This window comes from Aedes aegypti, chromosome 2 (genome assembly GCF_002204515.2).
Source record: "Aedes aegypti strain LVP_AGWG chromosome 2, AaegL5.0 Primary Assembly, whole genome shotgun sequence".
NCBI lineage: Eukaryota > Metazoa > Arthropoda > Insecta > Diptera > Culicidae > Aedes > Aedes aegypti.
Window position 1 is genome coordinate 371454926 of NC_035108.1, and position 23637 is coordinate 371478562.

The 23637-nt window shown below is 36.9% G+C and overlaps 1 protein-coding gene across 3 annotated transcripts in view; it reads left to right on the forward strand.

Moving 5' to 3' along the window:
- Positions 1-23637, forward strand: part of LOC5569446 (RNA pseudouridylate synthase domain-containing protein 2) — a 705082-nt gene that overhangs the window by 567690 nt on the left and 113755 nt on the right. For all 3 annotated transcript variants that reach the window (XM_021846705.1, XM_021846703.1, XM_021846704.1), the window contains one exon: positions 12082-12171. In XM_021846705.1, coding sequence (XP_021702397.1) covers positions 12082-12171 — 90 coding nt within the window. The remainder of the gene's footprint in view (positions 1-12081; positions 12172-23637) is intronic.

Genomic DNA, 23637 nt, shown 5'->3' on the forward strand with positions numbered 1-23637 from the left:
TGTAAGTTATAAATAAAAAATACAAACAAATTTCAAAAGCCGCGGGTTTGGGTATTAGAGGGTTAAAGAATTTCTCCAGATATTCTACCACGGTTTTTTCAGATTTTCCATGAAGGATTAAGTTTTCTGGGAGCATTCTTTCAAAAATCAATCCAAAAATGTTGTCAAGAACTCCTTAAGTGATTTCTCCAGATATTCTTCCAGAATTTCTTTCAGATTTTCCATGAAAGATTCATCTAGGATTCCTCATAATATGTTTTTTTTTATTTGTTGACTGACATTTTTTGAAAACGTTTTCGAGGAATTTGTCAAATTATTCTCACCAATTTTTTTTTTCGAAATTTTTCCAAGGATAACATTATTTTATCCAATACATCTTCCAGAATTTCATTTTATACTTCCTCAAAATAGTTTTTAAACATTTTTGTTTGAATTTCTTCAAACTTTCCTATACGATTTCCATCAATGATTCAAAGATTCTGCTTGAAATGGTCATGATCATAGATTCTTACGCTCCAGTCCCTTCTATCAGCTTTTGTACAGCGATAATTCCAGGGATTCCTTCAGGAATAAATGGAACAATTTCCTTATGAATGCCCTCCGTGATCCATTAAAAATATTTCTGCAGTTACTGAAGCAGTTAAGGCATTTTGGAACACTACATTAAATTTTGGTGAAACACATCTGAGCTTTATTTTTCTATTGCCCTTCTATAATCCTTGGAGTAACTAATAAATAGAATACGAATTTTCCAATCGAATCGTATTTGGACTTTCACAAGTTCTTCGGTTTGAAAGTCCAAATAAGATTACCCCATACTGGGTATAAATATAATTTGATAAAACACATGAAGCTAGAATTTTCAAAATTTCTGTTTATTTCAAATCGATTATTTTTGTAGTTCCTTAAAGAGCGTTTTTCATGATTTTTTGTGTGTGACTTGAATACGAAAAACTTCAACCACATTTTCCCAGAGAATCATATTACCAAAAGGTCAAATATAGAACGGGAAATTCCGAGCATTCTTGGAGGAAGACATCACCAAAAACTCATACACCGATCAATTGTCACGTCCCTATTAATCACCCAGAATCAAATTTTCCCACGAATCTGCTCAAATCTATTTTGAGTATCACTGTCCGCTGCGTAGGTTCCGCCGCTAACTGATGAACCAAAATTTTTCGCGCTTCATCTCGTTTGGCTCCTACTTTTTCTTCTTGTCATTACGTCCCCACTGGGTCTGCTGCTCACTTAGTGTTCTTAGAGCACTTCCACAGTTATTGACTGAGAGATTTCTTTGCCTATGTTACCATTTTCACATTCGTATATCGTGTGGCAGGCACAAAGATGCTCTATTCCCAGAGAATTCAAGGAAATATCCATAACGAAAAGTTCCCGGACCGACTGGAAGTTGAATCCAGACACTTTCAGCATGCCTTTGCCGCGAACTTTGACACTCGACTACGGAAGGCCCCGTTTGTACCTAACCCATTTTCGGCGGACCATCCAATCTGATGGGATCGCATGGTGTTTTATTGTTTCGACTGTGAAAATTGCGCTGCTCATCAGCTAGCGAACCGGCTGACGTTGACCCCGCCAGTAATCTTCCACCCGGGCGAGCTTCGTCTCATTCGCACTGGTGTGTCCATGACATTGACTTCGCGGTCGGTCGGGTCGCCACGTGGTCAAACAGCTGCGCGCCGCGTGAAAAATAATCTTCAATTGAACCATTTTTGCGCCCCATTCAACCGGAGACTGGCTGAACCCCTCGAAGAGAGTTAATCTTGAAACATGTGGGGGCCACGACGGGAAACCGCAAAAGAAAAGAATGAATGTGCGTTTTATTTACTCGCGTCAAGATGAATATCGACGGTTTCCCGGCGATGGGGGTAAACAGCGAATAAATCTTTTGCGTGGGAAAGCCGAAGAAAAATGGAAAACAGAGGAAAAATTGCTTCCCGAACGTATGCAGCGTTCGACTTAGAAGGTGTGGGATGATTTGCAGAATGTACTTTCGAACGGGTCAATTCTAAGGAGGTGGATACGAACGATTAAAGACGCACTGGTCGCAACCCGAATGATGGCTAACCTTTTCCAGACAAGTAAAACGCTTTTTATTTTATTTTCGCAGATCCTGCCATATAATTTTCATAGCAGGATCACGAGTGCGTTGAAATCGCCTTCTCTTCACGTTTAAGACGAACCAAAAGTTTAAGGCCATCATCTTCCATCACGAATTCTAATTTCACTTCACATCGCCCTTAAAGGGTTAAATACTGCGTCGAGGAGTCGTCCATGTCCGTAACACGTGTCTTTCCGGTTGCGGTTGCCAGCGTTTCCGACGTGGGTCAGGTCGGTCGAGTGAGAGCGCAGGCAGGCAGGCATCCGGAACTGAACGGGGTTTGGTGGTTTTTATTGGGGGTGACGGCCCTCGCCACGGGTTTTGGTCCATGGTCGTGATATCTCGGTTCAGTTGTATCCGCAAAATATATATGACAATGTAGGATGACGAACGAGATGAAGGAACGGCATTAAGGGCAGACGGCGATACGACGGATGGATGGATGGCGTAAATAATTTATGACTTATACGTGCCTGGATGGAGTTCCGAGAAGTGGCACTTTATCACGCTGCAAAACGCATTACGCGATTTATTGTTTGGGGAATGGTAATGAAAATTGGAAACCATGTGATGCGTTCCATTTTGTAATGAAAATAGGATATGAATAGACGTTCGAGACATGAAAAACCGAAATCTATTATTCCGATGTGTTTACTTTGTCGAAAAGTCGTTTCAGTTTCGTGTAACATCCCTTCGCGTCTAAGCAATGCTGCCCAATATCAGCGCTCATTTAGCAGCAAATAAATCCACGGCCACGATTCCCCACCGAGAGATCAGAACAAAACACCCCATCTGTACTCCCGTATGGCCCAGTTTTTCACCGCGCTTTACTTAGGGCAATTTGTTTTACTTTTCACTGCCAGTGCCATTCGTCGCTGGTTGCCCACTCACCGTCACACCGCCCGCCGGCACCCAAACCCTAAGTCAACAAAAGCGTCTTCTGTGCTGCGTCGCGATTAAATCCACACCGTCGTCACCTGTTCCTGCCGAGCACAGCATAAGAAAATGGACAGATATGTTACAGAACGGCAGCGAGCCCGATTGGGAAGGCATAACTAAATTAGAAGATAATCATAACAACCGTTTATGTATATACCGACGTTTTCAGATATGTTTATGAATCGTGCTCTGAAAACTTTTCATCATAATATCATTATCAGGTACAACAAAATAAGTTATAATTTATTTTAAATACATATACCCGAAGTCAATCTGACATTGGCCTGACATCGGGTACAATTTAACCCGACATCTGGTAGACATATCAAGTCGGAATCTACCCATATGTTTTTTTTTTTGTGAACTAATCGGCTCTCCAGCCATAATTTTGAAATAATATTTGTAAAAAAAATGCTATAGACAGTATATTTTGTTATAACTTTTCAATACACTCTGTTATAACATTTTTGTTTCAAATTTATAAGACCAGTTGTTCTAATCGTATTTTATCCCTTCTGCTCGGGAAACCACCCGCGCCTTCCGGGACCATTGCTCGCCCGGAAGGTTTTGTTGTGGTGGGAGTTATGATAGGTTGTTGGTCCAGGACCACCGCCGCCCCGACAAAATCATCCAAAATTAGATCGTGACACAACAACAACGGCTAACGGATCGCAGTCAACAAAAGCAGTCGTCGCAAAGTAGCACCTGTTTAGTGTTTGGTGCGTAGAGTTGAATTCTTTCTCGGATGACAAGAAAGGTATTGATTGTTATGTCCCTTGTAATCTTTTTTAAATTTCGTCATTCAATGCTCTGAAAACGTTTAAAAAATGTGCAATATTGAAAAATGGAACAATAACGAGATAAAGAATGCTGAATAGTATTCTTTTCTTTAGAAAAAGCTCCAATTTCGTTATAAATAATGCTCAAGCAACAATTCAAATTATCTGTACTGGAAAATCTGACCGTTTGATTTTGAACTTTTTTCGATGATCTACATCTTTTTTCATGCTTCAGCCATGCTTTTAAGGTGTATAGTTTCGATTTCAGGTAGATCCAGGAACTTTTCATATTGCAAATTTCCTTGTCTAACCGATACATTATATACCATCGTAAAAATAAGTCCTCAGCAACTTACAATACCTTCCCATCAAACAATACTTTAGACCTTCTAAGCCTTCCTCTCCATCTAACTGCAACCATATACCTTGTTTTGGTGAAATTTAAGGTTAAGCTTTTTCCGAAAGATAGCGATTTCTCTTCAAAATCATGAAGAACCTCTATTAACGAGCGATTTCAATGTCGTCGATATCGTATAAAAACCAAGGAGCATGCGACTGTGTGATGATTTCTAATTTCTGATTTCTGATTTCTGATTTCTGATTTCTGATTTATTTATTTATTTATTTATTTATTTATTTATTTATTTATTTATTTATTTATTTATTTATTTTCCTGAAATTTTGAATTTTTCGCTGTCTATTGTTTCATCCAAACTTCTCACGGAATCCAATCAAATCTCTCTTAAGGATTTGTTTTGTGGGATTTTTAATTGCTATCTGTGTTAGTGGTCTTTGGTATATATTTGTGAATATTCTTGACGGATTTCTGACAAGGTTTTCGGAGAGGTCCAAAGAGATTTTTTACAAATTTCCAAGTAGGGAAACGTGTCTCAGTCCCGACACTTGTGTTTCACATCGGAAGGGAGTTTTCCAAAAGCTAGTGGTGTCATATTTTGCAACAATTTGTCCTGAGACTCAGCCAATGATTTTTTGTTGAATTTGGCCTAGGTCTTTTTGGGGGTTATTTCTGATTTTTGATTCTGATTTCTGATTTCTGATTTCTGATTCTGATTTCTGATTTCTGATTTCTGATTTCTGATTTCTGATTTCTGATTTCTGATTTCTGATTTCTGATTTCTGATTTCTGATTTCTGATTTCTGATTTCTGATTTCTGATTTCTGATTTCTGATTTCTGATTTCTGATTTCTGATTTCTGATTTCTGATTTCTGATTTCTGATTTCTGATTTCTGATTTCTGATTTCTGATTTCTGATTTCTGATTTCTGATTTCTGATTTCTGATTTCTGATTTCTGATTTCTGATTTCTGATTTCTGATTTCTGATTTCTGATTTCTGATTTCTGATTTCTGATTTCTGATTTCTGATTTCTGATTTCTGATTTCTGATTTCTGATTTCTGATTTCTGATTTCTGATTTCTGATTTCTGATTTCTGATTTCTGATTTCTGATTTCTGATTTCTGATTTCTGATTTCTGATTTCTGATTTCTGATTTCTGATTTCTGATTTCTGATTTCTGATTTCTGATTTCTGATTTCTGATTTCTGATTTCTGATTTCTGATTTCTGATTTCTGATTTCTGATTTCTGATTTCTGATTTCTGATTTCTGATTTCTGATTTCTGATTTCTGATTTCTGATTTCTGATTTCTGATTTCTGATTTCTGATTTCTGATTTCTGATTTCTGATTTCTGATTTCTGATTTCTGATTTCTGATTTCTGATTTCTGATTTCTGATTTCTGATTTCTGATTTCTGATTTCTGATTTCTGATTTCTGATTTCTGATTTCTGATTTCTGATTTCTGATTTCTGATTTCTGATTTCTGATTTCTGATTTCTGATTTCTGATTTCTGATTTCTGATTTCTGATTTCTGATTTCTGATTTCTGATTTCTGATTTCTGATTTCTGATTTCTGATTTCTGATTTCTGATTTCTGATTTCTGATTTCTGATTTCTGATTTCTGATTTCTGATTTCTGATTTCTGATTTCTGATTTCTGATTTCTGATTTCTGATTTCTGATTTCTGATTTCTGATTTCTGATTTCTGATTTCTGATTTCTGATTTCTGATTTCTGATTTCTGATTTCAAATTTCAAATTTCAGACTTCTGACTCTTCAGACTTCAGACTTCAGACTCTTCAGACTTCAGACTTTGAACTCTTCAGACTTCAGACTTCAGACTCTTCAGACTAGAGTTTTCCCGTTCCCGGGAAATGATTTTCTGTTTCCCGGGATTCCCGTATTTCCCAGGATTTCCATATTTCCCGGGTAGCTTTATAAAAAAAAAAAAAATTACTATCTATTTTCAAAAAAAAAAACCAGCGCACCATTTACTTATCATATAATTCTTACCAATGAACTCACTACAACACTAGTTATACTTCAATGCTGATTTTTTGTTTTTTGTAATGAAAAAGTTGTTCATTATTTAGATATCGTTTTTGATTAATTTTGCTATATAAATTCAAGGAATTTTCAACGGATCTTTTCTATGAATTCAGTAGGCTTATAAAGTTTTCATTGATGTAACAGTCACAATTTTTAATATAAAGACTCTAGTTGGACCAACAATAAATTCCACGAGGACTTTTGCTTAATGCTATAAACTTTGTTGTTCTGAAGCCTAGCGTTTGAAATGAAGCTAACATTTCTTTAGAGAAACATGAATAAATTACTCACAAAGAAAAGAAATAACTAACAAATTTACTGGTATAAAATACATATAGGGTGGATAAAGCCGCATGACTAAGTAAATATATTCGAATAAATTCGAAAAAAAGCCAGTGGCATTGTTTCTACGGCTTTTTACCACGGTTTTGTGAAAAAAAAACACAAAAAATACGAAAACAAATTGTTTTGTATTCATTGTCGCTTGTACTACTATAGCCCATAATACAAAGCAAAATACAAATCAAAACCGTGTTTTTACATAACTTTTACATTTTTGCTTTAAAAAGTGGATCAAAAGCTTTTGGTTCATATAAAAAAGTTCTTATTTAATTAATTATTTTGTTTTATGAAACATAGTTTTTCTAATATTTTGCAAAGATTTGTAGCAAAACGGCCGTAAAAAGCTACTAGTGCGACAATAGGGGACTGTCTACTAAGGGAACACCGACCCTACACAAATTACGAATAATTTGAAAAACAAAATTCCACCCGGGATTTCCCGGGAAATGATAATTTTATTTCCCGTTTCCCGGGAAATCAAATCCCGGGAAATTTGAAAACTCTACTTCAGACTCTACAGACTTCAGACTCTTCAGACTTCAGACTCTTCAGACTTCAGACTCTTCAGACTCTTCAGACTTTAGACTCTTCAGACTTCAGACTCTTCAGATTTCAGACTCTTCAAACTTCAGACTCTTCAGACTTCAGACTTCAGACTTCAGACTTCAGACTTCAGATTCTTCAGACTTTTCAGATTTCAGACTCTTCAGACTTTAGACTCGTCAGACTTTTCAGACTCTTCAGATTGCACACGTCAGACAAAATATTTACGCTGAAAAACTATGTTCACACTTTATCTGCCACAGCTCATTTCTTTTCGCTGAAACTAGGGCTAAAATTGTAGATTAACAATTATACGTGGAATTGTAACTCAAATATAGTAGCGCCACTCTAAGCTTTAATTCTATATTATTGGTAGATATAGAAAGCTCTGATTGTAAAGCTCACTGGAGATATCCTCGGTACCATTTCAGTTATTGGATGTATCAATGAAATTTTGAATTTTTCGCTGTTTATTGTTTCATCCAAACTTCTCACGGAATCCAATCAAATCTCTCTTAAGGATTTGTTTTGTGGGATTTTTAATTGCTATCTGTGTTAGTGGTCTTTGGTATATATTTGTGAATATTCTTGACGGATTTCTGACAAGGTTTTCGGAGAGGTCCAAAGAGATTTTTTACAAATTTCCAAGTAGGGAAACGTGTCTCAGTCCCGACACTTGTGTTTCACATCGGAAGGGAGTTTTCCAAAAGCTAGTGGTGTCATATTTTGCAACAATTTGTCCTGAGACTCAGCCAATGATTTTTTGTTGAATTTGGCCTAGGTCTTTTTGGGGGTTATTTTTTAGACCCTAAAAAAATATTTGTTAGATTCTTGTTAAAAATTGACCCTTTAAGCTTCTAGTTTAGTATATTTTTGAAGTTCTATGTGCTCTTTTTTCAAAAAAGATTATATACTTATTTGCTCAAAAACAGAGTTTCTGCACTCTTAGGGATAATATTTGTTTTCAATTTCAAACCTACGGATTGCAGTTCGTCGTTCTGAAAGTTTTTTTTTTTCTATTTCGTTACATCGAAGACATTTTAAAACAATTTTCAACAGACAAATCATCGAACGTTTTTTGCGTGTCCCAAAACTTCCGGATTTAAAAAAATTGTATAAATTTTCAAAAAATCTCTTGTGAAATTTTAAGGGATGTCCTTGGTGGCACTCTCAGAAGAATACTTTGAAAAATCTTTGATAAATGCTTGTTGGAATTCTTATTCCTATTCCTCTTCCTGTTCCTATTCCTATTCCTATTCCTATTCCTATTCCTATTCCTATTCCTATTCCTATACCTATTCCTATTGCTATTTCTATTCCAAATCCTATTCCTATTCATGTTCCTATTTATATTCCTATTCATATTCATTGTCCTAATCCTATTCCTTTACCTATTACTATTCCTATTCCTATTCCTGTTCCTAAGGACTGTTCATTTTATAAAGTGGGTACTTTGTTTATGCTATAACTTTTTTATTTGTAGATAAAATCGTAATCGGTTTTCTGTGCATTATTCAACTATTCTACAATGCTATGAAAAAATAAGATCTTAGAAAATGCTTCTGGTTGAAGAGCTATATAGATTTTCCAAAAACTCCTAAGATAAGCTGTTCGTCAATCCTAAGATAAGCTGTTAGCAATCATTGATTTTGATAACCTCCAAAAATCGACCGTTTCAATCATTGTTCCATATTCGTGTGAAATTTAATTATTTTAGAGAATTTTTATTATCACAACATTGTACAATACTAGTCGAACGATTTGCAGAAATCCGATTGAAATTTTATTGATAAATTAAAAAGATGCAGCATGCACAAGGTGTCCACTTTATAAAATGAACAGTCCTTATACCTATTCCTTTTCTTGTTTCTATTCTTATTTCCATTCTTATTCCTATTCATATTCCTATTTCTATTCCTATTCATATTTCTATTCCTATTCCTATTCGTATTCCTATTTGTATTCCTATTCCCATTCCTATTCATATTCCTTTTTCTATTCATATTCATATTTATATTCCTATTCCTATTCCTATTCCTATTAGGACCAAATTCATATTCCTATTCCTATTGAAATCGATTTCCAAGTTGTTTCATCTCAAGACAAACTGAATAAAGCCATAGTTGAATTGTTCTAACTGTTTATTTTTTTTTTTTTGCTTTGGCAGCAAACAGACGTAAGATAACAACAGAATCTTTAAATTTGCTCCCACTGAGAAACGGGATCCCGGCGGACGTTTTCGATGCTGTTTATGTTAGAATAGAGAGCTCATAAACATCCATTTCCCCGGGTGTGGGAAATCGTTTTTTTTTTCTCAGGCGAATGGATGCTGGTGGGTGATGCTCTCTCTACTAATGAGCGCGAGTGGAGAAGTAATTCATCGGTAGTCTGGAGGAGGATTTGTGGTTGGAGCGGAAAATGTAACGCTGTTTGTTTTTTCGAGGTTCATAATTTAAACAGATGGGGAATGAATGGATTAGCCGTGAAATTTGTTTAATAAAGTTCGCTGATGTTTTATTTATTTGGGAATGGATCTCATCAACAGGTATTATGGGTTACTTAACTGTTACAAGTCGTTTATGTGAGTGAATATTATACATTAAAGATTGAAAACAAATAAATCCGAAGTCGTGACTTATCATATTCAGTTCTAGAAGAAGTTCATTGGAAATCTGTATCGCAGAATGTATGTCATTGAATGAATTTCATTTTCCCATTCACAATAATTTAACTCCGGCAACGCCTTCAAGAACAATTTCTTTCAATTATAACTTAAGCCCATCACGTCGCCTGATTTTAATTTAGAAAAGTGATATAAACGTGCTAAACAAGGCTTCCCAAAATCAACCAGCACCCCAGCCCAGAACGCCAACTGGGAAAATAATGACAACCTATTCTTCGACGGGGTGAGAGATGTCTTAGGAAAACTCCTCACGCGTTCAGCAAATTCGCCACAACTCTCGCGTGACTCCCCATCCTTACATGCAGTTTTTTTTTTATTCATTCCCACCCCACATACAAAGCCCCGTTGTAAAAGTCAACCAAATTTGACTCAAATTTATGCCACCCCGTCGCACATTAGGCAAATTTTAAATTACATAAACCTGGGCTGGGGAAAATTACGCTCCACCAGCGAGCGCAATGGTTCGGAGAAGGGGGAAGGATTTTTCATTTCCTTGAGCCAACACAAATCAACTGAAAAAGTACATTCACACAAACACACAAACGGAGTTACATGCTTCCCCTACACGACGACACGTTGTGGCACCGTCGAAGATGTGGAAAGAAAATTGAGCACGAACTTTTTTTATATATGATTAATGTCGTGCCGAGCTTAATCAGGCGACGAAACGTGCATGCGAAATTGATTTCTTCTTTGTTGGTGAATGAAGAAAATTGACCCATTCAGGGCGTTGTAATTTCATTTGGCGGGATGGTATTAGCTAGAGGGTTCGTGGGGGTAATAAGCATTACGAAACCCGATAATTTGCATCAATTGACTGGGATTGGGGTTCGATCGTGTGGGATAAACGCTGAATCAAATTTTGAAAGCTTTCGATGCAGATTAGAAATTAGATTTTCTGATTTGTTCTAATACCATGCGAAACGTGTGAAGAAATTTCATTAAGTTCGTTTGATGTTTCTCAGAAAGATGAGGAGTGCAAAAATTCGGCAAAGATGTTGCTACTAAACAATGTTTGAAGTTAACGAGCAAGTGCATCATTAAAATACAATTGCTTGCAACGCGTCATTCGTTCGAACCAAACCGACCAAAACGCATAAGTGACGTCAAATTGGCACCAGCCAGAAGGACTACTGGCTACTGCAAACCGTGGTCGTTAAAATCTGTAGTTTATCTTTATTGTTCCATTAGTGCACAGAAAAGTCTGCTGCTGGGCTGCGGTGTGGCAAGTGCCCATAAGAATGTGTTATTTTTAAAAGCCGCATCAATCGTGATATTAATGACGGCCGTAAAATGTTCTCTGTCTTCCAGTGGGTACATTGCAACTTCATCATTTTCAATTGATGTTCTTGAGAAATGAACGTTTTGATCTGGAATTGTTGAATGATTTTCAGAAACACGATAGGATGTCTTTGATTCTAACTGGGCGATCGCAAAATGTATGTTATCGTCCATCTGAAAAACTTCTTCATTCTGAAGAAATCAATATCCAAAAAGTAGACATGTTTATGATGATTTATCAAAAAATTTTATGATCTGATTCACCAAGCATGCAAAATAGGGCTTAAATTTTATTTCAGATATAATTTGTTTAAAATTGTACGATAAAATTGCGATTAAATCGATTTTTTCAACATGCTTGCAGTCTCCATACAAAATTCTTCGTTTTTCTTATATGGAAAAATACAGTACTTTTCTGAACCTCCAACAAATAACTTTTGACCATCGAAAATATTATTGATTTTGTTGATAAGTATTGTTATACACATTGAGCTCGAATTCAGTGACAAATTCAGCAAATTAATCACCATAGAAGCTGCAAAACTTGCAGCAAGTTGGTTGAAATAGTCAAATTTTGCATTTTCAACAGTCAATATCTCAAAAACTAGACTTGCTATGATATTTTTGAAAACGACAATGGATGCAGCAACCCTTAATTCAGTAAATAGCAATATTTTGGTGCTTGAGAAAAAAACGTGATCTGCAGTGATATTTATGAATGGATTAATCATAGACGTTCTTCTGGAAACTATATTAAAAAAAATACAGCATTCCACTTCACTTCTCGAGAATCGACCTTCGGTGTAAATTGACCGCTCCGTCTATAAGCATATTTCAGCAAACCGACCAAGGCCACTTGTGATAACCAGAGAATTTATTCCAAGAATAACAGCACTGGAAGTTATAATCCTGCGATACCCAACCCACGTAGCACATGCACTAATCGTCTTATTTCTCTCCCTCCTTTCTATTTCCCACAGATCATCATGTCCGAGAAGGACAAAACCAAGTTGGCCTCCACCGAGAAGCGGAAAGCCGACGAAAGCGAACCCGTTAAGGATCTCAAAAAGGTAAGTCATCGTCGCGATAAACGGAATTCTTGCTTGCGCCGGAATAACTTGGGATTCATAATTCATGATTCAACTTGAAACGAGAGACCCACCTCCTAGTCGTGTCTGGTCTGGTCTCGTCGCGTGGGAAACAAAATTTATAAACTTAAATTGTTAAAGCTGCTACCGAGCCAAGCCAAACGGATATTCGATTCTGGTGTGCAAATTTTGCTAGCACGCGCCATCCGGCCAACTCCAACCAGCCAGCAGCCGAGAGGGCCAAAACTGGAACAGGTGTGTATGTATGGCGCTCGCTCAATCGTTCATTCAGACGTTCGTTCGCGACTTACAACAGCTGGCTGAATTCGATTAATAAATTTTTAAAGCGGAAATATTCGCACGTGCTTTCACCGGCGCACTACCCGGGAAAAAAATGCTGCAGAATACCAAACTATTATTACCTGAATAAGGTATTAAAGAAACCGGGTTGACTCTGAATTAGAGGTAAAATACCTTATACATATTCTAAAAACACCAAACTTATAATTGGATTAGGTATAGCAGTACCAGAATCATATATTATGGATTTTCATATAGAAGAGAATATATTTCAAAAGTAGTTCAATACCTTGAGCAGTCTCCAATAGCTTTCCAATACCTCAATGAGTTTTTTTTTATTTTTTTTTTAAATAATATTTTGAGCATTGCAATATATAAAACCAAATTGTGATGTATACAATAAGTGGACTACTGAACAATACCAAATTATGGTGTAATACCTAAATACGGTATGCAGTTAGGTTTGAGTTTTTCGTTCCTGCTCGGGTACATAGTCAGTGGGATCCGTTATTTTCTTGATTATGAAGGAGGTGACGACAGCGATGGTGATCGGGGTCTCATATTTTCCGACGTGACCCTGGAAAAGTTTCCTTGCATGGTTGAGAGCCGAGATGATTGCTTTTTAGGGTAGCCCATAATGTTCAAACTAAAACATCTTCGGTTACACTTCTGAAATTTGATCATTTGACCGCTACTATGATAGTTTAGTAGGAATCCGTCAACACTAAATGTTTTCTCTAAATAAACTGTGCTCGACATTCGTTTAGCCGAGCTTCCATTCGTTTAGGGTTAGTTTTTCATTATTTGTTACATTATAAGGAGTGGTTTATCATGAACAAAATCAAAATCAATAATTAACCCTCTAATACCCAACCCCGCCTTTAGACGGGGTACACTTTGGAATTTTGTGTATTTTTTCGTAGCTCGGAAATCAAAATGATTTTATTTTTGGCTTATACCTTGACTCATAACACGCATATAAGAAAAGTTTTTTATGACTTTTGAAACTTTTTCGTATTTTTAGAAATTGTTTGAAAAATTGCATTCTTATATAACCTACAAATGCCTGGGCTTCATTTAACGTGTAATATAAAAAATCGTACCTTTTATCAGTGATGCAAACTGAACGCGAGCCAAAAGTGAACTGAACGCGTTCTAATTTTGCACGAGAACCTAGTAGACATTGAACTCTCGTGCATGATTCTGCACCTGCTCATGAACGGCCCGTTCCCATCAAGATGCACATTGAAGTTAAAAACACAAAAAAAAAACACTACATCATAACATATTAAATTCCAATCGTTACAAATGTACGGCACCTTTAATGTCTTTTAACATCTTTGCAAAACTTTGCAGAATTGAAATAAGTCGTGTGCCTGCCATGACGACAATATTCATTCTGCGTTCAATTTTCAGCTCGCACGGGTTCAAATTTTTGAACTGATCAATGTTCAAGCCTACTTGATCCCTCGTTCAAAGGTTTGAACTGGAACGCAAACTGAACGCGTTCAAATGCAACACTGCCTTTTATATTTTTGTACGATTAACCTATCACAAACGAAGAGCCTGGTGGTATTAAAATCATTTCAAACCTATTTTTCCGTTAGTTACACGGAAAATAAAATACACTCCGAAAAAAAATTAAAAATTTAATATTTTTAAAAATACCGTAACAATTTAAATTTTTATTATTTCCAAAAATCAACAACTAGAAAAGGCTTCAAGAAAAAATAAAAAAAGCTAGGGATGTTCAAAAATAAAAATTATAAAAATCAAAAACCAAAATTTAAAAATTTGCGAATAAAAATAAATAAATGCCCAAAACGTGTTTAGAACGATTTTAGATAACGAAAAATAATACTTAAATCGAAAATAAAAATTTGGATATTAGAGGGTTAATAATAATAATTTTGATAAAATTAAGAGTATCTCTCACTTATCGTTCTCTGTAACAATCATGATCCGTAACACATCATGAGAACCTGTTTATCATATGCATTTTTTTTTGAATTGGTAGGATGAGGATTCTATAATAACTAAAAATACTTGTTGTGAGATATCGGAATGAAATTTACGAAGAAAAACATTCAAAGTATGCCGTACAAGACATAAAACTGCTAGAGTAATGACTATGACAAGAGTAATGTCAGCCTCTGATTTTGTCTACTCGCACGATTTTCGCATCCTTTTTGGCCCGATTTTTGAAATTTGAAATGTTTAAGGCTAAGTAGCCCGTCATTCGTTTTGGCAACAATGATGACTTTCCAGCTTGCATTTCAAAGTGATAAAACTCAGTCTTGATTGTTTATATTGACTTGAAAAAGTATCACAGTACGCGCTAACATGCATAAAGTATACTCATACCTTTTCAGCTGTGTCAGTGCAAAACCAACTGATTTTCTTTGACTCGAAATCGTGAGGTGAATTAGCAACAATCATCAACGATGCATACAAATTTCAATGACGGCCTACTTCGCCTTAAAAATTATCTAAGAAACTGATTAATGCTATCTTAGATTACGGTACATAGAGAATGTAAGTAAAACAACAATATTTATATTGACAAAACCATAAAACTAAGTCCTTGAGTTAAAATAAAACTTGAAAACAGTTGAAATATTTTTTCCGATCTTAGCTTTTTCCCGATGTTGTCAATATGCAGCATGGGGCTGACAAAATCGGGACATTATTGTATTGATGTTATTGAAAATGATGAACCATAGTTATCCTTTTCAATTGTGACATATTGCATGTTCTTTTCATTGTGTGACTAAACATGAAGTTTAATAGGAAATTTCCGTTTTTCATGATTCGAAGATAGTTTGATTGTAATCGCATCAAAATATTTTTTTGCAATGAAGTTTAGGAGACTTGAGCCCATTTTCTAAATGTGGCTATAATTCTGAATGGTAACCCGACCAGTGGATTACATCAAAATTGTAGCACAATTATATCAATATTTGTTACAAATAACAAATTTTGTTTTATTTTTGTTAGAAGCACATTGAGTTGATGGAGGAAATTGCATACACTACACCTTCCCTCTATGACAATAGGACAAAAGCTGGGTTGTAGGGTCACTTCCGGTGAACCAGGAGACAAACATGGATAAAGCCAACGATGAAGCTATTTCATGAAGTTTGCCTAGTCGCATATTCGGTTTTAACTTATTTGTGTTTGTCTCCTGATCCATTGTCTGGTCATATGGCCGCAGTATCAATACATGCAAAAAGCAAATTCTTACAGCAACGCTGAGGTAATTTCATGAAGTTTGAACAGTCACATGTCTAGTTTTGAGCTTATTCCATGTTTGTCTTCTGATTCACTGGTGGTCACTGGGCAACTCAGTCTTTGCCATATGATAAAATTAACAATATTGATAGATTATGTCTTGCATTGGGCTTCTGAGATGATTTCATGACGTTTTAGTAGCCGCATTGTTGCTTTGGGTCAAGTTCCATGTGTTTCTTCCAACCCGGAAAGTTCTTCGGGAACCAGCTACCGGCTTTCGCCCCTTGCAAGAAAATAATCTAATAGATGTATTGTTACATTAGTTCGTTACTTAATGTCTAGAAGTGGCCAAAATTTATCGTTAAATATTTAGTTTGTTGTGAAGTTGTTAAAAAATGTGAATAGGGAATACTTATTTCCAGACCTGCACTTTCGGTTTGGAAACCCGAAGGAAGTCTAAATCATCTCATCGATCATAGTCAAAACCGCATTTCATAAAACTTATTTGTTTTTGTGCACTAGTCGTTTGAAAATAAAATGTCTGTCCTGGGTATTTGAGGGTTAAAAAAGTTATGTAACACTTGATCCCCTTTAGAACACATGAGAAAATAGGCCTTTTCACATGGCGATCCAAATCAGCTGATCGGCAATCTGTTTGACAGTTCTTCTACGGAAATGACAGCCTCGATTTTGCACCGGTTTTCCACCGATGTAAACAAATGCATAGACAGACCTGTCGCATGAAAAGGCCTATTTAATAAAGTTGTGTTTTTTTTGCCCTAAAACTAAATGGGACTATTTGAACATATTCGATTGGCCAAAATTTTCTAGTAAACACTTTTATTTTTATTAGGGGAGAAATGATCCTTCTTTTTTCTTGAGCCAATCGAAGTAATTTCTCTACAATACATTTTAACTGTGGCGTAGCTAGGGTTTTCGGGGCCTAATGCGGATCCAAATTCAGGAGCCCTTCAAAATAGAGGTATGTGACTGTTGAGTATTGACTAGTCAACTATTCGAAACAATAGAGTAACCAATATACTTTGGATCCCTATATATTTTGGACTCTCTGGACCTTTTTTTAACAAATTTCCCAGTTTAAATCAAAAGACCAACTCAGTTCGCATGTCATTTGGATAGATAGGCCTGTTTTGCACTCGCATCAATACCGTTTTGATTCATATTATGGACAGTTTTTAATTCCGGACACTTTTTTTGTATGGGAATTTCACACGAAATGTTTCAATTTTTTTCGTACAAAAATTCGCACTTTCCTGGCTTGTTTTAATAAGCATTTTTCATCGATATCTATGAAAATTTTCAGTGCTCAGCTACCTTAGACGTTTGTTTAGTGGTTTAGCAATTTTAATTGATGATTTGACTTCTCGATTCATGGTTTTCATGAGCTGTCCGGAATTCAAGGAAGAAGTAAGGAAACGATCTGAATCATAATAATAAGGGTATTCACTTAAACTCGCGTAAAGTTGTATTCTGTGTAACGTTTGCAATGAAATATTTCACATGAAATGTTCAACTTTATTTTTTTCAAATGTCAAATGCGCGATTGTCTGGTGCAAACGACATTCAATTTGATGAAATATATGCGAAGTTATTAGGATTTTTGTAAGCCGTTCACTATTTACTGCCCCTGTGGAATTTAATTTGAGTTAATTTAAACAAACTCCTGGGATCAAGTCTACCCAGTCTCCCCTCCATTTTCTGATCAGTAATATCGAAATATTGTAGTTTAAATGTTTAAAAAATAAAAAAGCTTCTTTTACTTAAATTTTCGTAAGATTTTTTGTTAAAACGCTATATATGGTTGAGTACACGTAAGTTTGACTGTAGTTGGTCTCATTTGACATTCAGTAAAACAATCAATATTGCATATTAAATACTTCAATGGTATAGGAACACTATGGTTTACGTTTGTTTATCAGCAAAACATATTTTGATTCTTATTACTCATTACACTACTCATTGCAAATACAAGTCAATGAGCAGGGATTGAATCCTGAAAAAAATGAGAGAATCTCTCACTTATCATTTAGTGCATTTCATCTACTATAGCTTACCCTGTGGTTCAAAATGTAGTTGGAACAGCTTGGTCCAACTTCAAGCTCGTTAAACTCCTTTATAATTACGAATTCCGCTCAAACTTTCACAGTTGCTTCTAAAGGTCCAAGTGAACACAGTTGGTAGTATAACTTAAGATTTTTACAGTTTGTTGTCTTTTATATAAAAATCGGACCACCTTATTGTTCATAGCTTCAGTTCATAACTCTTTTGAAGGTACAGTTACAGGGTGAACAAACGAGAGGAAAACTAACGAGACTAATCTAAGAGGTGCTGAATATAGAAGACGTCTTTGTGCTGATTGGGGCTATTGGGAGGTCTCCGCTGTAAGCAATAAGGACAGTAAGGGGAACTAACGAGACACGCTATTAGGTAACAAAAAGCGTAAACGACACGCACCTAGATGTAGTCGATGCAAATTGAGCATCGTTGTCTTCGGGCAAAGGCGACATCCAAAGCTCTTTGAAGTTTTAAGAGTGTACCAGAGGTGTGGGCGGCAGCTGATGAGAGTGACGCGTCGTAAGTCGAGACTAATTTTATTGAAAGTAGTTAACTTTTCTTTCATAAAAAAGTATCTATATTGCATTGCCGCCATCTAGGTAGTTTACTACTTGTTTGTTGAAATGGCGTAAGGATCGTTGGTTATCAATATTAATTTTTATGAGCACGTCAGACAAACTGATGAGGTAATTATTCGATGAAACTTGTGTCACATATAAGCTTTTTTTGTTCAATAAACTTTCCCGTTTTACAGCTAATTGTGCTGTACCTTTTTTGTAATTAATTGGACTGTTTCTCGTAAATACCCGTATTACGACGTATTACGAACCCCTTGATTAAATATATTAAACTCAATAATAATACCTAAAATTAACAGTTTAGGTTCAAACGTTTTTGTCTTCCTAGATATGGCTAATATGCATCGGACCAAAAACATTTTGCAATTCAATTACATTCACAACTACTGGGTGAAAAACAGTGTGAATGTTTCAAATATATTAAAAATTTCTGATTGCGCTTGTAGAAATTAAGGTCATTTTTAGAAAGAAGTTGAAAGGCACTAATACTAACTCAAATCTTCTAAAGTTAACCTATAAAACTAGGAAACTATCATAAAAAATGATAAATAAGTATGGCATATCTTAAAAAAATCTCAGTATCTGATAATCCTTGCCTCAAGTCACTAGCAGTCGTAACAAACAACTGATTGCTAGTATATTGATGCATTTTAGCCCCGAAGAAACGCTATCGGTTGAGTACACAAGTGAGTGAAAATATTGCATTCATGTTCAACAAAACTGTCACTTTACACGCTGGCTGAGGTGCAGAGCAGAAACTTCGAGTGAATCCTCCTTTCACGTTGTTCGCGTTGTTGGTTGTCGCCTGCCAAGAATGAAAGCTTTTCAGCGGAAAACACGTTATGCATAACACATTGCTACACCACCGCCGCCACCTTTTTCGCTTTCTCCCATATTTGGGGAAGAAGCGCGTGGAAGTGCATTATTTGCATTCGCTAGTGGTGCGAAGCTTTGATTGAGTTGAGTCAAGATGTGCGAAGCGGGATTCTATCGTGCTTTGTCGAAACCTTGCTCGCGCGTTTTCCTTATAGGGTAGATGCGCCGGTATTGGCCCCCCTATATTATAAACCTTTTAACGATTCAAACACGCATAAATAGTTTAGCGCTCATTACCAATTTTCAGTACAAAGTCAATTTTTCTGACCAGTTGTTATAATTCTTACTAAACAGGATTGAAAGCTTTCTCTTACCATATTAACATAATTAAAAAATGTTACGTTTTTTGTTTTTTAGTTTTCCTTAAGGTGGTGAATACTGGTACACCTACCCTACCTACATAGCGTGTTAATGGGACAAGAACGTTGAATTGGAGAAAACATCATCACAAAAGATTCATCATCCTTCGAGCTTAATGTGAGCTCTTTAATGCATTGCTAACGAGGATGTTTCTCTGGCGTCTTGATGGTTGGTGAGATTCTCGGTGGTGCAGTGAAATAGAAAAACCCCTCTCATTGGATCCCACCAGTGCAAGGAAAGCGGCCACATTTTTTATTTATGCCTCATTAGTGTGCTCGAGGACCCTTCGGGGGACGGAACTTGGCATAACCTACTTACGTCCTTTATTTATGTCGTGTGTTAGTTGGTTTGCTGGTTGGCTTGGAAGTACGACAGTGAACGCCAAATGGGACTCGACAGCATAAGGAGAAGAAGTGTTTGTCGATTCAGTGTGTCGTTCATGTTCGGAATTTATGAATTTTTAACCGACTATCGACGCAGTATAAGCCATGGAGCCAATCCCGGAAACTACGGAACTACAAGATGCTAAACATTTACATTTGAATAAAGCTGCTCGTCGAACGCGCTTCGACAATGGATCGGAACGGATATTCAAAAATTTCCGCAGCTGCTGTCCTTCCGCAGTCACCTTCCATACAGCAAGGGTTGAATAACATTTCTTCGAAAGCCATTCGCCCAAATTCCAAACCCTCTTTTTTTCTTCTTCTTCTTCTTCTCTCTAGCATTAACGTACTCACTGGGACAAAGCCTGCTTCTCAGCTTAGTGTTCAATGAGCACTTCCATTTAACTGAGAGCTTTCTATGCAAAAGTTGCTATCCTACCATTTGTATATCGTGTCGCATGTACGATGATACTTTATGCCCAGGGAAGTCAAGAATATTTCTATTACGAAAAGATGCTGGACCGACCGGGAATCGAACCCAGACACCTCCAGCATGGCTTTGCTTTGCAGCCGCGGACTCAAACTACTCGGCTAAGGAAGCTTCTTATCATAGTAAATGCAGAAATCATGGTTCCATGATGCGTCATAGAACTTTTCGAAGGAATATTCTTTTCGGGCGTTTAGAATTCGGGCAAATGGTTTTCGGGGAAATGTAAATGAAACCCAGCCTGAATGTCGATAGGTGTCTATGGCAAAAACGCAGCACCAAATCACCACAGTTCCTGTTCCTGACCGTGACAAACTGAACGATCATGATGATGATATTGGCGAATGGTGGCGAACAAGTGACAAAAGCTGGAACGACTGGAACTCTGTTCGGACCGATGTCGCTCTGATGGTGTCCGTTTCCGGTTGGTGGTATGAAAAAGTGTGTGGGCTTTTCTAATTTGAATACATGATTTAGCGTTTTGGCAAAGTGGGTGAAAAGGAGTGGCTTCTGCTGTCATCGGGCTGAGTTCGCTTTTTGTCCGCATTGTGGTCAGGGGGGAAGGAACTTAATTGAAGTGTGGCCATTTTCGACCGGCTGAGGATTTCCGATATTTTGCACCTTTGTGTTCGGTTGGCTGTTGGGGTGTAGGATGATATCTGAGTGGCACTTCAAGGCTCAATTGACTGGGTCAAATCTAAGTGGCAATGCAGATGGGTGATTTAGAGTAAATCAACTAAAAATAGACAAAAATGGACAATTGAGAGCTCATAAGACGTTATCATTCGAATAGACGCGCCATAGCATTGTACGAAACACAGCACACAAAAATGTGGACTGCGTGGCCGTGTTGCTAGTGACGTTAGCTGTTTTTGCGTATTGTACTACGGAGTTCGGTTAGTTTGCTGCTCCAGTCGAAAACAAAAACTTTCATTTCGTGTGTCCATTCTCTAATGTAAGATATCTTCAGTCTATGTCTTATAGAATTCATCTAAAATCTTGCATGTTGATAAACATATGCAAAAAAAAAGTCATTTGGCAAAGATAGTTTTCAGTTGATAACTATGGAAGTGCTCTTAAGAACACTTAGCTGAGAAGCAGGGTTTTTCTCAGTGTTAACTTAACATCAGAAAGAAGAATAGGATACAAAACATTGTTCTTTTGTGTGAAATATATCCACTTTACTTTTATTGAATTCAATAATGTCAAAAGTATTTGCATCTTCCAATAAATTTAATCTAACCATGCTTGTAAATTAATCTCATAATTTCCCCACAAACTAAACCTTCCCAACCAAATTACCCCCGAAAATTGTTCAAACTTGACACCTCAATGTGCGAAAACTTTCGAGACAATATCCGAAGCAACCGGAACCTCCCCACTAGTCTCTCTTTTCCTCGAGTTTTTTTTTTGCTTCCAGCATTTACGGATACCAACGCAAGCAAGTTCCCTTTTTCTGCACCCGAAAAACTTTGTTTTGACACCCGAAAATTGTGTGGAAACATGTTGCAGCTGGGCTTCCCTTCCTGCAGAGCCATTATGCACGAATCGGTACCGAAACTAACAGTTCACACCCGAAATTTTTTTTTCACTCTCTCTCTCTCTCTAGTTTTGGCATCACTACAATGGATACAACGGCAGCAACTAAAACTACTGTGTGTGCAGGTTTATTGCACGCTGCTGCAGCCGAGTTCTGACTTACAGCAAAAATGTGCGCAGCAGACGAATACGAACTTACTTATTGTTTCGAATGAGAAAACTTTTTGACGTCACTTGGCGAACCCCTCTCGGTCGAATTAAGAGCCGTCGTTGTTGCAAACTTTGCGTCATGCGTTGCGAGTTGTTCCCAAATGTGCGGGTGTGACTGTAACTGGTCCGGACCGTTGTGGGTCGAATACGGGAGTGATAATATTTTTCTTGGCATCTTCTTCTTCTTTCTGGCGTTACGTCCCATCTGGGACAAAGCCTGCTTCTCAGATTAGTGTTCTTATGAGCACTTCCACAGTTATTAACAAAGAGCTTTCTTTGCCGATTGACCATGTTTGTATGGCAGGTACGAAGATACTTTATGCCCTGGGAATCGAGAAAATTTCCTTTACGAAAAGATCCTCGATCAGCGGGATTCGAACCCACGACCCTCAGCATGGTCATGCTGAATAGCTGCACGTTTACCGCTACGGCTATCTTGGCCCATTGGTGTATTTCATCGGAATCAGCCGTATCACTTCTTTGAATTTAATACGGATTTTTTTAATACGGGAAACCCTAGTTGCATCTACTACTGTGTTCAACCTCAGAGTGCTCATATAGGATCGACAAATTTGAACTCACGCACCTTATTATATAATTGTTTGAAAACCTTGTTTGGGGACTTTTTCTAAAATTTTGAGCTTTGGGTCCAAATAGTCGTGAACGCGGTAAACGCGCAACTGAGGGTCATAGGTTTGAATCCTGCCGGTGAAGTATATTTCCGAAATGTTTCTTACACTAACCAGAAATTACATTTCAATAGAAATAACACTTGGATTGATTTTAATTATGGACCATATTCTTAAATTTTCATGCAGAATTGTTACAAATGTTGCATGCATTTTTTGTTTACACATAAATCTTAGACCAATTCCATTCCAATATTTGAGCTTCTTTTAATCTATGTGATTGAGGATGACCTATTTTGTAGAGATGGTCGGGTTTCACATTTTTCAAACCCGAACCCTATCCGTACCCGACTTATTTTATTTCATAAAACCCGGACCCGACCCGAACCCGAGACTGTAATTGAAAAGCAAACCCGGATCCGACCCGAACCCGAAAAATTTTCGCTGTTCAAACCCGAACCCGACCCGAAACCCGAAAAAGTTTTCTAAGAAAAACCCGAATAGAATCCGAGTTTGAAAAGATGAGAAATTCATTGTTTCTGATGCATAGGGAAGCTTTTAGGTTGTTACTGTGTTCACCATTCTCACCAAACCCGACCCAAACCCGACAAAACCCGACTTTTTTCAAGCCCGTACCCGACCCGTACCCGATAATTTTGTAGCATTCAAACCCGACCCGAACCCGAACCCGAAAAATTTTAAATTTTCAAACCCGAACCCGAATTTCTATTGCGAAAAGATTATCCGGCGGAATTGTTGGCCTTGTTGAATAACTGCGC